Source organism: Arachis ipaensis, chromosome B6 (assembly GCF_059453495.1).
Source record: "Arachis ipaensis isolate K30076 ecotype BB chromosome B6, ASM5945349v1, whole genome shotgun sequence".
Taxonomy (NCBI): domain Eukaryota; kingdom Viridiplantae; phylum Streptophyta; class Magnoliopsida; order Fabales; family Fabaceae; genus Arachis; species Arachis ipaensis.
Genome location: NC_142441.1, coordinates 26,006,222 through 26,020,873, shown reverse-complemented (window position 1 = coordinate 26,020,873; position 14,652 = coordinate 26,006,222). Strand labels below are relative to the sequence as shown.

At 33.0% G+C, this 14,652-nt stretch overlaps 1 protein-coding gene across 1 annotated transcript; it reads left to right on the top strand.

Annotated features, from left to right (window-relative positions):
• Nucleotides 1-5,634: 5,634 nt before the first annotated feature.
• LOC107647851 (pleiotropic drug resistance protein 1) lies at nt 5,635-13,951 on the top strand. Its single transcript, XM_016351892.3, has 24 exons — nt 5,635-6,079; nt 6,454-6,574; nt 6,664-6,752; nt 6,849-6,933; nt 7,017-7,176; nt 7,458-7,534; nt 7,651-7,704; nt 7,801-7,891; nt 7,998-8,299; nt 8,402-8,683; nt 8,789-9,105; nt 9,204-9,364; nt 9,463-9,566; nt 9,679-9,835; nt 9,921-10,046; nt 10,137-10,258; nt 10,345-10,677; nt 10,757-11,047; nt 11,149-11,232; nt 11,334-11,467; nt 11,541-11,768; nt 11,862-12,033; nt 12,132-12,386; nt 13,495-13,951. Exons 1-24 carry the CDS (start codon nt 5,766-5,768, stop codon nt 13,762-13,764), a joined length of 4,329 nt encoding a protein of 1,442 aa, XP_016207378.1. The 5' UTR covers nt 5,635-5,765; the 3' UTR covers nt 13,765-13,951.
• Nucleotides 13,952-14,652: the final 701 nt, after the last annotated feature.

The following is a 14,652-nucleotide window of genomic DNA, read 5'->3' as shown; positions in this document are numbered from 1 at the left end:
TCCTGGTGACCGCACTTTTTATAGGGGGCGTTTGTATTGACATCACTGAATATGTAATCTCACGCACTATTATTCTATGATGATCCTGATTATTAGTTATTAGATTAGATTATTCATAATTTATCAAGGTACAAAACTATGACCATTTTTTTCTTTGGAGAAGACAAAGCTATGACTTTATTAGGTTTTAAAGTAGTTAGGAAATATATAACAATTGAGCACATAAATTAGTAGTAACACGATGTCAGTACTTAGTATACTTTAAAATATAAAATAGTGCGTCAATTTTGACTAATCAAAATAAACATATAATATTTGTAAACAAAATAGCTATAGCAGATTAGCAGTTTATATTTTACCATATATGCATTATTAATTTTGTTCTTTATTATTAACTCTTTGTTAAATTAGGCTTAAATTTAGAAAATAAAATACTTATTACTTTGATTAATTTCTCTTTTATTATTATTACACAATTTATTAGTAAATAAAATAGTGACTTAATACTTACCAATCTCCTAGTATTCTTTAATTTTGTTTGCATTGCTTTTCTCTTTTTTAGGCTAGATACATTGCATACAGTGGTTTAAAAACAAAACCGATTATATTTATAAGTTTCTCAAATACGATACGAACAGAATAGTAATTCTTCCCCATTGAGTTTTCTTTCAGAGGTTTTAACGAAACAATTATAATTAAAGGTGGTTGTATATATTGTACTATCTTACTAACCAGCCATAGAAAAATATAAAAAAGAAAAGGAAAAACTGACCCTCAACTCTACACTAGTTTTTTTACATGATAAGCAATTAGAAAAGTATAGAGTACTAATATACTATCTACCAGTTTATTGTTAATAATAATTAATTATTATATTTTAAATATATGTATAAAAAATACATTCAAAAAATATATCTATAAAGACACTTTCATTAGACATAATTATAAAAAAAGACATTTTTATTAGACACATCTACAAAAATACGGTCCCACTACGTTACCAACAGCATATCTACCAACTTCTGCCAACTCTTATTTATAATTGTGTTTCATGGAAGTATCTTCGTGAATGTGTCTAATAAAAATGTCTTTTTTATGGCTGTGTTTAATAGAAGTGTCTTTATAGATATATTTTCTGGATGTGTCTCTTTATGAGTTAAATATCAAATTCGTCCCTGAAAGATAGCTCGATCTCCATATTAGTCCCCGAAAGATAAAGTTAATCAAAAGAATCCCCGAAAGTTACCCGAGTTAATCACGTTTGTCCTTCCGTCAACTCCATCAGTGACCTGGCTAACGTCTGCTGAGGTGTGTCGTTAGCTTCCAACGTGGAGGAGGCCAACGTGTCATAACGTATTGCTGACAAGATAAGTTTAGAAAAACAGTTCAAATCAGTCCCTAATTGTTTGAAACCTAATCCTAATTTCGATAATAAATACGTCGCCTTCAGCAATAAAAGGGCCATATGCCTGGGTTAGTGTTGAAATTGCTGGTTTGGGGTGAAGATGGAGGCAGGAAATGGAGGCCATGGAGGTGGTGTGTCGTTCTTCTCGAACGGCAGTAACGGTTCCAGCGCTTAAGTGCGAACCAGGAGGAAAACCCATGAGGAATCATGTTTCTGCGGGTTGAAGGTTGCGTTGAGAAAATCTAGGATAGCAGAGAACCCAGATAGACTATTCCGTGCATGTCCAAGGTACCTGGTGAGTGTTGTGTAAGAAGTTAAAGGTTTTCCATGTTGTTTTGTGCTTTGGGGTTTTATTCAGATTTTTCTTTTCTGATTCTTGAATTTGCAGAAGGGCAGTCACTGCAATTACTTTAAGTGGGTTGACGATGATGAGTATGAAGTGGTGGGCGAAGGTGGAACAAAGAAAGATTACGGGGCTGGGCTGCGGGTTGAAAGTGACTATGATGAATGGAGGTTGAAGGTGGCATGGAGACTGTGCAGTTTGGAAGCTGAAGTAAAATCATTGAAAATGTTAATAGTTTTCCTGTTTGTGGTAGTAGTCCTTAATGTAATGATTTGTTGTTTGTTATCTAGTTCCAAGTAAAACAAAATGTGTTGATATGTCATGCTGTAATGAGAGTAATTTATTGAATGAGAATAGATGTTGCATTTGGTTATTTAAGATTAAGACTACACAATCCAATTCAAAGGTTCCAAACCAATTCGAATCACTATTACAGGAAGATGTACTAAGGAATGAACAAAATCAGTAGTCAAAGTACTCTTAAACATTGAGTTGTCATGGAAGGCTAGTTGTCACATTGTCTTAAGGAGCAAAATAAAAAGGTTTTACATGAGGATACAAACCACAGCAAAGTATGCTAGACAAAATAAAAGGGCATAGTACAACTTTCAATTACATAGATAACCAAAATGTTGATAATGGAAGTTCAATTGCCCTGTGCAAAAAAACATAAAGTATCCTCACACAAAAACAAATTCAACCAGAATACATTTCAACACCAATCAAAGTCATTTATCAGTCTTTCTTGGGGGCTTGAAGCCTATAGTAGGAACGAAGGTCATAAAGTTGGCAAGCTTCTTAACAGTGGCTGAACTAGTCCCCTTGATTGTCTCAGCAGAGATAGTGAAAAGCCTGATATTCAAAATAGTTTCCACTTGGACAGTTATAATAGAGGTGAGCTCCTGATTCATCCATTCCACCGACCAAGAGGCCAACCCCATAAGGACATTTCCATGACCGCTAGGTGCAAACCTGCCATTAAAATTGCATCACAAGAGAAAGAGCTCTTATAATAAATTCAGCAAATACTTCTTTCTTTCATACATCAAATTTGTAGATATTTACAAAATAGACATTATACATGCCTTAATATGCATAGAGTTGCATATATCTTCAACACCCCACCACATATCTTCAAAGTAAAGCCAGGTAAACATAGAGTTGCATGACATAGATGTTGCCCCATTCAAGATTTTCTCTCACTCCATTAATATGTTGCATAGATTCAATGAGCTATTCAAACTTCAGACAGATTGTGGACCAATGGCCTCTCACAAACCAAATTAGAGGAAGCACATCTAGTTAATGACTATAACTCACCACAAGGCACACTAGGTGAACTGATTCCCCCATCATAGCTAAATAGCTTTCCCATTACATTAGCATCAAAGACACCAAAGAAGATTGTTAGTTTTTGCATACAGCTAACTAGTCATTTCACATTTAAGAGCTCAGCTCAATAGCCTCCAAACAAAATAAGAAAAGATTGACAACATTTCAAAATGCACATCCCATAACTAACTTTGAGGTCCATCACAAATACATTCAAAAACAGAAGACAAAAATCGCAAATTAAAACATATTTGTAATAATTTCCAGCCACTTAGTTCGAATGTACAAACTACAAGCAGCATAACCACAACATCTCATATTTAACACTATAGCAATCAGTACCAGTTTAAAGAAACTTTTTGTTTTTAACACTCAATACCACTGCAAAAGGTAATAAATACTTAAAAGAACGGAATTTGAACATATATGATAATAGCTGATGCCATATACAATCATCCTTTTATCATAGCCAATTTTAGCACCATAACCGAGATGACTAAACCACACTACAAAACCTTCAATTCATCATAAAAGAGAACTTCCACACTTCATCACTACTCACAGTTACAAATAACACCACAAACCTAAAAACCAATCAATTCCATCGCAATTAACATAATCAACAATTATAGGACTGTCAAATTTGACAATTCAAATTAATAAAAAAAAACACCAAAACTGCATATGCAGATCCAAACATTTCAAAACACAAAATAAATCCTAGCACAGCAATTGCACGATCCAAGAACCAAAACAATAACAAAAAACCGAAAACCCTAAACCTTGATACCTGAGCCTTGTCAGCGAGCTGAACGATGAGTCGTCCAACGGGAAGAGGAGACTCGTAGGTATAGGAATAGTTGATGCATTCGTTGCGCATGTAGCGTGAGAGAACGCGGCCGTTGGCGGTGAGTCTGGCGATGGCAACGCCGATGTGGTCATCAACTTTGAAGATCTTCTTCTGGTGAGAAGAGAGCTCGGAGTTGGCCTTGTTTTGAATCCACTATGCGTACAAAACGACGCCGAATCATGACTATCTGGGCATCCACTCAAAACGGCGTCGTTTTCCTTCTCGGCCAGCGTGGCAGTTAACGTCACACATCAGCAGACGTTAGCCAAGTCATCAAGCGAATTGACGGAAAGACGAACCTAATTCAGTCGTGTATCTTTCAAGGACTCTTTTGATTAACTTTATCTTTCGGAGACTAATATGGAGATCGAGGTATCTTTCAGGGACGAATTTGAGTATTAACTCGTCTCTGTATATATGTATTTAAAATATAATAATTAATTATTATTGGTAATAAGTTGGCAGATAATATGTTGGTATCCTATACTTTTCCTTTAACAAAATTGAATTTTTTCAAAAACTGTTATCTTTGAAAACGCTTCCAACGATTTCTGTTTATATTTTTGCATATTACCTATAATCCTCATTTAATTATTTGAAATTTCACTCACCTGTTTCTTCATTATTCTTATAACACTGTAAAATCATTGCTTATGTGAATAGCGCGTTAATACACTAATTGTTTATTTACCGAGCAACGAATTAAAATATGGAGAAAATTTTGCTCCCTCCTTTTAAAAAATACTAAAATAATACTTTTCTTTTTTTTTATTTACAAAATATATATTTTTTTATAATTTTTAAAAAATATTCTTTTTAACTCATATAGATTTTTTTTGTGTTAATAATCTAGTTTTTAAGAAAATTTTTTTAATTTAATATTAAAATAATATATATTGATATCGTGAGATTAATAATAAAATATAAAAAAATTGTTAAAGAAAATTTTAGTAAAATAACAATTTAAAAACTAAAATATTATTAAAAGATATTTTAGTAAAAAATTAATTTAATTATTAAAAAATATTTGAAAAATATTTTGATAAAGTATAATTTAATTATTAAAAAATAATTTATTAAAAAATATTTTGATAAATAAATTTTAATTACAAAAAATAAAATTTTTGTTAAAAAATATTTTAAAAAAATTAAAATTCATGTTAGTTAATACAAATATTATAAAATAAATTAAAGATTTTTTAAAAAAAATTATAAAAAAATACTGCATATTTTACGAATAAAAAAATTATCATTTTAATATATTATTTTTTCTAAAATATATTATTTTTTAACATTGAGAAGAATACATAATCAATTATGTCATCAGTCATCACCTCACCTATGAGCTGGCTAATTTTCCATAATCTATATTACAATGTAATCTTTATCCCAAAAAATTGTGTATTATATTTGACCACTCTGGGATCCTCAACCAGCAGAAATTCAACTACATCACGGTTGGATATTCGTAACCACTTCTTTCTTCTCACGTATGGAAACACACAGTAATCACCCCCAGCTGTAATAAGAATCATACTTCTTCCTTCTAATTAAAATAAAATAAATAAATGAATACATCGCCGACATCATTTTCGACACCTTTATTGAACATGAAATTAAAGTAAACGAACTGCATGATGCATAGTTATTCATCTACGTTAAGTAAACCTCTCTTTGTCTCTGTCTATATATATACGCTACACCGTTGTCTTATTTCACATTCAACCATTGAGCAAGGAACTACTACATACACTGTACTGTTTCCTTTGCCAACAAAATAAACAAATATAAAAATATAGTAACAACATTTGAGAGAAGTTGGCAAGTTTTGGCGGATGGAGGGTGGAGGGAGTTTTAGGATTGGAAGTTCTTCGATATGGAGGAGTAGTGATGCTGACGAGATATTCTCGAGCTCGTTCCGGCAGGAGGACGACGAGGAAGCTCTCAAGTGGGCGGCAATTGAGAGACTTCCGACTGTTGTGCGTCTGAGGAAAGGGTTGCTGGCCTCGCCGGACGGTGGAGGAGTTAGTGAGATTGACATAAAGAAGCTTGGGTTGCAAGAAAAGAGAGAACTCCTTGAGAGGCTAGTGAGGATTGCTGAAGAGGATAATGAGAAGTTCTTGCTCAAGCTCAGGGATCGTATTGATCGGTAATAATAACAATAACCACCATGAATGCTTGCCCTGTTCAAAAGATACAATCATTTTCTTATGAAGTTAACAGTTATATATTGTTAGACATGTTAAATTATTCAAGGTTTTTTAATTATTAACTTTAAAAATAACTGCACGTGACTCTCTACCTTAAAATTTATTTCTTATTACGTTTCATTTAAATGCATGTAAGAAGTGATTAATCAATTTTGTATTATTAATGTTAACTTTTATATGGATCTTGTACATTATTGTCAAAACTTTCAATCTCCTGCTTATTATTATATCATTCTAAAAAGGAAAAATGCAATTGTCCTAATAGATATATAATCTTATTATTTTCTTACTTGTATGATGAATTAAAAACCAGAGTTGGAATTGATCTTCCTACAATAGAGGTCCGATTTGAGCACATGAACATTGAAGCAGAAGTTCATGTAGGAACCAGAGCTTTGCCCACCTTCACTAACTTCATGGTCAATATAGTTGACGTAAGTAGTATATATAGTGAATTGAAGTTTGCTATATATATTGAAGGAGATAGTAACTTATCTAATATTTTGGTTTCATAATTTTTCAGGGACTGTTGAACACTCTTCATGTACTTCCAAGTAGAAGAGAACACATAAATATACTCCAGGATGTTAGTGGAATAATAAAGCCTGCCAGGTATTTGGAATACAAGATAATCATAGTTATTAATTAGCTAACAACTTTTGGAATCAATATACATAATAACATGTTTCAATTTTCCTCTCTCTTCAGAATGACATTGCTTTTGGGCCCACCAAGTTCTGGAAAAACCACACTCCTGTTGGCTCTGGCAGGAAAACTTGATCCAAAATTAAAGGTTAGGACATGAAAAAATACACACACAAATCATTTTTTTTTTAATTTGGTCTAGCAAATAATTAAGTGTTGCTTCTGTATCAGTTTAATGGAAAGGTGACCTATAATGGACATGGGATGAATGAGTTTGTGCCCCAAAGAACTGCTGCATATGTGAGTCAAAATGATCTTCATATTGGAGAAATGACTGTCAGAGAGACACTGGCTTTCTCTGCAAGATGCCAAGGAGTTGGACCTCGTTATGGTTAGTCCAAATTAAATTATGCTTTTTCTTTCTTATTTTGCTCATAGTTTCAGCAAAGAAGAGTGCTAGGGTCAGCAGATTTTGTGATTTATAGCCATCAATTAGCCATCATTAGTATTTTTAATGGTGTGAGATTATTCACTTTTCTTTTGCTTGTTAAGTGTTAGCCAAATTTTAATAAAAGTGTTAGTCCTTAGACTTTGTCTTTAGGAAATTTAACATTGAAAACAAATGTTGACCATTGACTTTTGCCAATGTCTGATACTTTTGGCATTCTGCAGACCTGCTAGCAGAATTGTCAAGAAGAGAAAAAGAGGCCAATATCAAGCCTGATCCAGATATTGATGTCTACATGAAGGTAAAAGATAAATTAGTTATCTTGAAACTAAGTGCACGTTTCTACTTGTTTTCCTTATAAACAGAAATTATTGATAATTACTAGTTAATTGTCTTTTTTTGAATTATAATACTTAGGCTGTAGCAACTGAAGGGCAGAAAGCAAATTTCATTACAGATTATGTCCTAAGGGTAAAATTTATAATTTCAAAGTCACTCTCTAATTATCATGTGCTCATCATAATATTCTGTTCTAAAGTGTTTTGTTTCTTTTCTAAACCTATGCAGATTCTGGGATTGGAGGTATGTGCTGATACTGTGGTAGGAAATGCAATGTTAAGAGGTATCTCTGGTGGACAAAGGAAACGTGTTACAACAGGTAAAACAGAACCAGAGGTTTCAATCTTGAAATGTTTCTTGTTTAATCATCTCAATGTATTGATTATGTGAGAGTTTTTTACTAACAATAAGCTATATAAATATAGGGGAGATGCTGGTAGGACCAGCTAAAGCTCTTTTCATGGATGAAATCTCCACTGGTTTGGATAGTTCAACAACTTTCCAAATTGTGAATTCACTCAAGCAATATGTTCACATTCTCAAGGGAACCGCCGTCATCTCACTCCTGCAGCCAGCACCAGAGACTTACAATCTCTTTGATGACATTATTCTACTCTCTGATAGCCACATTGTGTACCAAGGTCCCCGTGAAAATGTGCTCGAGTTTTTCGAATCGATGGGGTTTAGATGTCCTGAGAGGAAAGGTGTGGCAGACTTTTTGCAAGAGGTAAGTAGTATCATTATACCTTTCAATTATGTTTACTTGCCAAAATGGTAAGGTTATGTCATCTATGTGATCTTAACTTTGCAAACCATTATTATGTTATAGGTGACATCAAGGAAAGATCAAGAACAATATTGGGTTCACAAAGATCAGCCATATAGATTTGTCACATCCAAAGAGTTTGCTGATGCATTTCAATCATTTCATGTTGGGAGAAGACTTGGTGATGAACTTAGTACTGAGTTTGACAAGTCTAAGAGCCACCCTGCTGCTTTGACAACCAAAAAATATGGAGTTGGAAAATGGGAACTCCTAAAAGCTTGCTTAGCAAGAGAATATTTACTTATGAAGCGCAATTCATTCGTCTACACCTTCAAGCTTTGCCAAGTATGAAGCTTCTAACTTGGAAAGTTTAATTTCACTTCATTGTCTAATTAGTTAATGCATGTTTTTCATATCCACTTTCTAATTTCTTCATCCTGCCTTCATCAGCTTGCTGTAATGGCAATCATTGCAATGACAATCTTCCTCCGAACGGAGATGCACCGAGATTCAGTGACGCATGGAGGTATATACACAGGTGCATTGTTCTACAGTGTTGTGGTGATTATGTTCAATGGTCTGGCTGAGCTTTCTATGGTAGTTTCAAGGCTTCCTGTTTTCTACAAGCAAAGGGAACATCTTTTCTTCCCTTCATGGGCATTTGCTCTTCCTGCATGGATCCTCAAAATCCCAATGACTTTTGTGGAAGTTGGAGTCTGGGTCTTCCTAACCTACTATGTCATTGGTTTTGATCCAGATGTTGGAAGGTAATACAAAGAACTATATTTCAAGCACATTCATATTTTTTGGACAAAGTTTTTTAGTACCAAATACTGATATTAATTCGTGTGTCTACTTGATGCAGATTTTTCAGGCAATACCTTCTTCTTGTACTAGTAAACCAGATGGCTTCTTCGTTGTTCCGATTTATTGCAGCAGTTGGTAGAGAAATGACAGTGGCTCTAACATTTGGATCATTTGCTTTAGCAATCCTTTTTGCCATGAGTGGTTTCGTCTTGTCGAAAGGTATCAATAATCATAGATAATAAACAAAACAAAACAAAACAATCTTAGTCTTTATGACATTATGTTCTGTAGTAACATCTTTTGCTTTATGCCTACAGAAAACATCAAAAAATGGTGGCTTTGGGGATTTTGGATGTCACCTATGATGTACGGACAAAATGGGATAGCAAACAATGAGTTCCTGGGGAAGAGATGGGGACATGTATGTTTCTAACTAAAGCATTTGTTCAGTTTTTTTTTCTCTTGCCCATTTTTTTGCCTTTCTTGTATCACAAGAATGATCTAATGTTTGTTTATGTTGTCTCATGAAAAAGGTTCTACCTGGTTCAAATGAAACTCTAGGAATTCAAGTTTTGAAGTCGCGCGGATTTTTTACTCAGTCTTACTGGTATTGGATAGCTGTTGGAGCTTTGATTGGATACACCTTAATCTTTAACTTTGGTTACATTCTTGCTCTCACTTACTTGGATCGTAAGTTTCTTTCTTCGCCTTAATGTTTACTAAACCAACTTCAGAACAAAAGTTTTGTACTAATATCACAAGATTGGTTATGCAGCACTTGGGAAGCATCAGTCTGTAAAATCAGAAGAAAGTAAAAGCAATGAAGAAAATGATGGTAGTAAAAAAGGAAGTAATGCTTTGAAGTTCTTGAGACATAGCTTTTCTCATCACTCAAATAGAGGTACTTCATCTCATTAAAACTAAGCCTCTAACAGCTTGTATCTGCATAATATAGTTGATTTACAATTCCCATATTGGATTCATTTTACAGTGGTAAACGGAGAGAGTGTAAGTGGAAGCATTACGCCTCATAATAGAAGAGGAATGGTTCTTCCTTTTGAGCCACATTCCATCACCTTTGATGAAGTAACATATGCTGTTGACATGCCACAGGTAAGGCAGAAACATATTATTGTATTCAAATTTCAAATCATTATTGTGCAATAACTTTTAAGAAAATCTTTGCACTAAACCTGCAGGCAATGAAGGATCGCGGCGTTGTTGAGGATAGGTTGGTTCTTTTGAAGGGTGTTAGTGGAGCTTTTAGGCCAGGTGTTCTCACTGCTCTAATGGGAGTCACCGGTGCTGGAAAAACAACTCTGATGGATGTACTTGCTGGTAGAAAAACTGGAGGTTATATTGGAGGGAGCATCACAGTTTCAGGGTATCCAAAGAAGCAAGAAACATTTGCAAGGATTTCCGGATACTGCGAGCAAAACGATATCCACTCTCCTAATGTAACTGTATATGAATCCTTGCTCTATTCAGCATGGCTTCGATTGTCCCCAGATATTGATGCTAAAACCAGAAAGGTTGGTATATGAATCTAAAGCCTTTAGGCTTTGGTGATGTTACTAAGTTTGAGACTAACTGATTAATGCATGGTTATAGATGTTCATTGAGGAAGTGATGGAACTTGTGGAGTTGAAACCACTAAGGCATGCTTTGGTTGGATTGCCTGGTATTAGTGGTTTGTCCACAGAACAACGGAAAAGGTTGACGATTGCGGTTGAGTTGGTGGCGAATCCTTCTATAATATTCATGGATGAGCCAACTTCAGGGCTGGATGCAAGAGCTGCTGCAATTGTTATGAGAACAGTTAGGAACACAGTAGACACAGGAAGAACTGTTGTCTGTACCATTCATCAGCCTAGCATTGATATTTTTGAATCTTTTGATGAGGTAAACTTGAAAAATAAACATATCAATTTTAATGTGTTCTCTTCTATTACTGGGTTTATATTCTAATACACTTTTTTTTTTCTTTTTCCATTGAAATACAGCTTCTGCTAATGAAGCAAGGTGGACAAGAGATATATGTTGGACCACTTGGGCATCATTCTTCCACTTTAATTAACTACTTTGAGGTAGAAAATGGAAATCTTATGCAGAAATTTAAAATGAAAAATATTGAATTATATATTTAAAATGAAATAATTTCACTCATATGCACACATTTGTCTTGAAGGGAATCCAAGGTGTTAATAAGATTAAAGATGGCTATAATCCAGCAACATGGATGCTAGAAGTCACAAATTCAGCTAAAGAACATGAATTGGGGATCGATTTCTCTGAGGTGTATAAAAAATCAGATTTATACAGGTATTTTCCTATTCTAATTTCTACAAAGCCTAAAATATTGCATAGGATATTTGCTGATTTTGTTTTGGTTCAGGAGAAACAAAGAACTTATTAAAGAATTGAGTACTCCGGCTCCTGGTTCCAAAGACCTTTATTTTCCTACGCAATTCTCAAGGTCCTTTTTCACACAATGCTTGGCTTGCTTGTGGAAACAACATTGGTCTTACTGGCGCAATCCGCTGTACACTGCCATAAGATTTCTTTACTCAACCGCAGTGGCTTTAGTGCTTGGAAGCATGTTTTGGGACCTTGGCTCCACAATGTAAGATCAAACTAGAAACTAGGACATCGTTTCCGCTATAAACTAATGTAATTTGTTTGATCTAAAACTAAATCTTCACCCTAATTATTGCAGTAAAAAGCAACAAGATCTTTCCAATGCCATGGGCTCCATGTATGCTGCTGTTCTCCTTATTGGTATTAAGAATGCTAATGCCGTGCAGCCGGTAGTTGCAGTCGAGAGAACAGTCTTTTATAGAGAAAGAGCAGCCGGAATGTATTCAGCTTTGCCGTATGCTTTTGCTCAGGCAAGTAATTCTACTCCTCATATAATTAGATAAGACTTAGTTGTGTGTAAATAATTAACGTCTTCCTCTTCTTTTCTAACTTCAATCTTCCTTTGCAGGTTCTAATTGAGGTCCCATATGTTCTTTCACAGGCATTGGTGTATGGCATTATAGTTTATGCAATGATTGGTTTTGAGTGGACAGTCACTAAGGTTTTCTGGTACTTATTCTTCATGTATTTCACCTTCTTGTACTTCACTTACTATGGCATGATGTCGGTTGCTATGACTCCAAATCAACACATCTCTACTATAGTTGCTTCTGCTTTCTACTCAGTGTGGAATCTCTTCTCAGGATTCATAATCCCAAGACCAGTAAGTTCTCACTTCCTTAGTTGCTATCACATTAAATGGATGCATCTTGCTACTTACAACATTATGAGAAATACTTTATAGGACTTTGCTAGACAGACAATAATTTTTGTGAACAATGTGAATAATGAATTCTAAAATTGGTCTAATAGAGTAAAAACACACTACATACATCTTCAAATTATCCACTTAAATTAGAATAACTATCCGCACACCTAATGAATTGAACATTCGATATATCCATTGTTTACATTATTTAATATTTTCATTCTCTACCTATACTTTTCCATTCTTATATTCTCTTGTATTATGTTTAATGCGGATTGCAGAAATATTTATAACCACTTATATTTATCTATTATATTTAAAAATGACATAAAATATGTGGTTATAAATATTTTTAAAGTATGTATTAATTCACTTTTTTAATTTGTATAAATGAATTGAACATTCGATATATCCATTGTTTACATTATTTAATATTTTCATTCTCTACCTATACTTTTCCATTCTTATATTCTCTTGTATTATGTTTAATGTGGATTGCAGAAATATTTATAACCACTTATATTTATCTATTATATTTAAAAATGACATAAAATATGTGGTTATAAATATTTTTAAAGTATGTATTAATTCACTTTTTTAATTTGTATATGATTTTAGGTTTGGTAATTTTTAAAAGAATGGTGTAATATCGTTATTTACTAATATGTAGTATTTAGAATTTGCTGTTAATGTATTATATTTTTAAAAAACTTAAAAATAATAAAAAAACAATTCGTTTTGGAAAATTGTATTTTTAAAATATTAAAAATAAAAATACAATTCTCCGTTGATGAATTCACTTTTTAAAAATTAAAAAAAAAATTGACAATTTATCTCCGACAAATGTATATTTTGTAATTTGTTTTCGACGAATTTTATTTGCCCCATATTTTTTAAAATTACCAACAATCTAATTTTTCAGGATTTCATCTCCTAACAAATCATATAAAAAATTTTTTGCCCGCATTAATTGTCCTCTAAAATCACATAAGTATTTCTAGTAATATGGTTAATAAATTTTGAATTTAATATTAATATATATTTTATTTGCATTGGTCATCAGAGTATTCCAATATGGTGGAGATGGTACTATTGGTTAAATCCAGTGGCTTGGAGTTTGTATGGTTTGGTGGCATCACAATATGGAGATTTGCAGGGAAGCATTGAATCCAACGATGGAAGTAAACCAAAAATTGAAGACTTTTTGAGACATTACTTTGGCTTCAGGCATGATTTCTTGGGAGTGGTTGCAGCTGTGGTTGTTGGATTTGGAGCACTTTTTGCATTCTCATTTGCTATATCAGTTAAGACATTTAACTTCCAAAGGCGCTAAGGTTAATGCCATTCAAGATTTTGTTAGAGGATGTTCCACTTAATTAGTTTGTACGGAATTGTCCCATTATATATGTATAGCTTTATGTATTCTTTCTTTCTTTCCTTCTTTTTTATTATTTTATTTGTCAATACAAATGTATACGAGTATATCATATTAACATAAATAGCAAGAATAACATTCGATATAATTCATGAATGAATGATTCATTTTTTTCTTTTATTATCCAGAAAAAATATATAAATCTATTTTGCCACGTCAAATTTTTCTCTAAGATTGCATAACTTAATTTTATTCTTTGTATTATTAATTCAAGATTCTTTTTATTTTTTTATTCTCATAATATTTATTTTTTTAAATATTTTATATTTTTATATTCTTTTATGCTTTACTTTTATATAAATTATTCTATGTCTTTAATGTTAATATTATTTCTTTTCAATAAATATAAATTGAATAATAAAACATAATTTATCATCTCTTTTCATACTTGATGGTAATTAGTGCCTTAGAGAAAGGGGTTGAATGTTAACCTTTTTTACTGAATATTAATTTCTGATTTTTTAAAGGAACTTCAGGAGATTTTTCTACTTTTGTCTCGTGCTGAGTTGAGGGACACTTTTGTTTTGTCTCGTGTCGAGTTGAGAGACACTTTTATTTTTATCTTCTGAAAAACAGAAACAGAGAAAGGAGTAGAGAAGAAGAAGTGACACCAGATATATCTTGGTTCAGCTACTAGGTGCAATGTAGCCTACATCTAGTCTCCATCACAACAATGATGGAATTTTACTATGTTTTCACAACCAAATGGAATTCCCACTTCCATTACCCAAGATATAAAGTAACGTGTAAAGCTTTCAATGTGATTAAATCAAATTGAATTTTAAC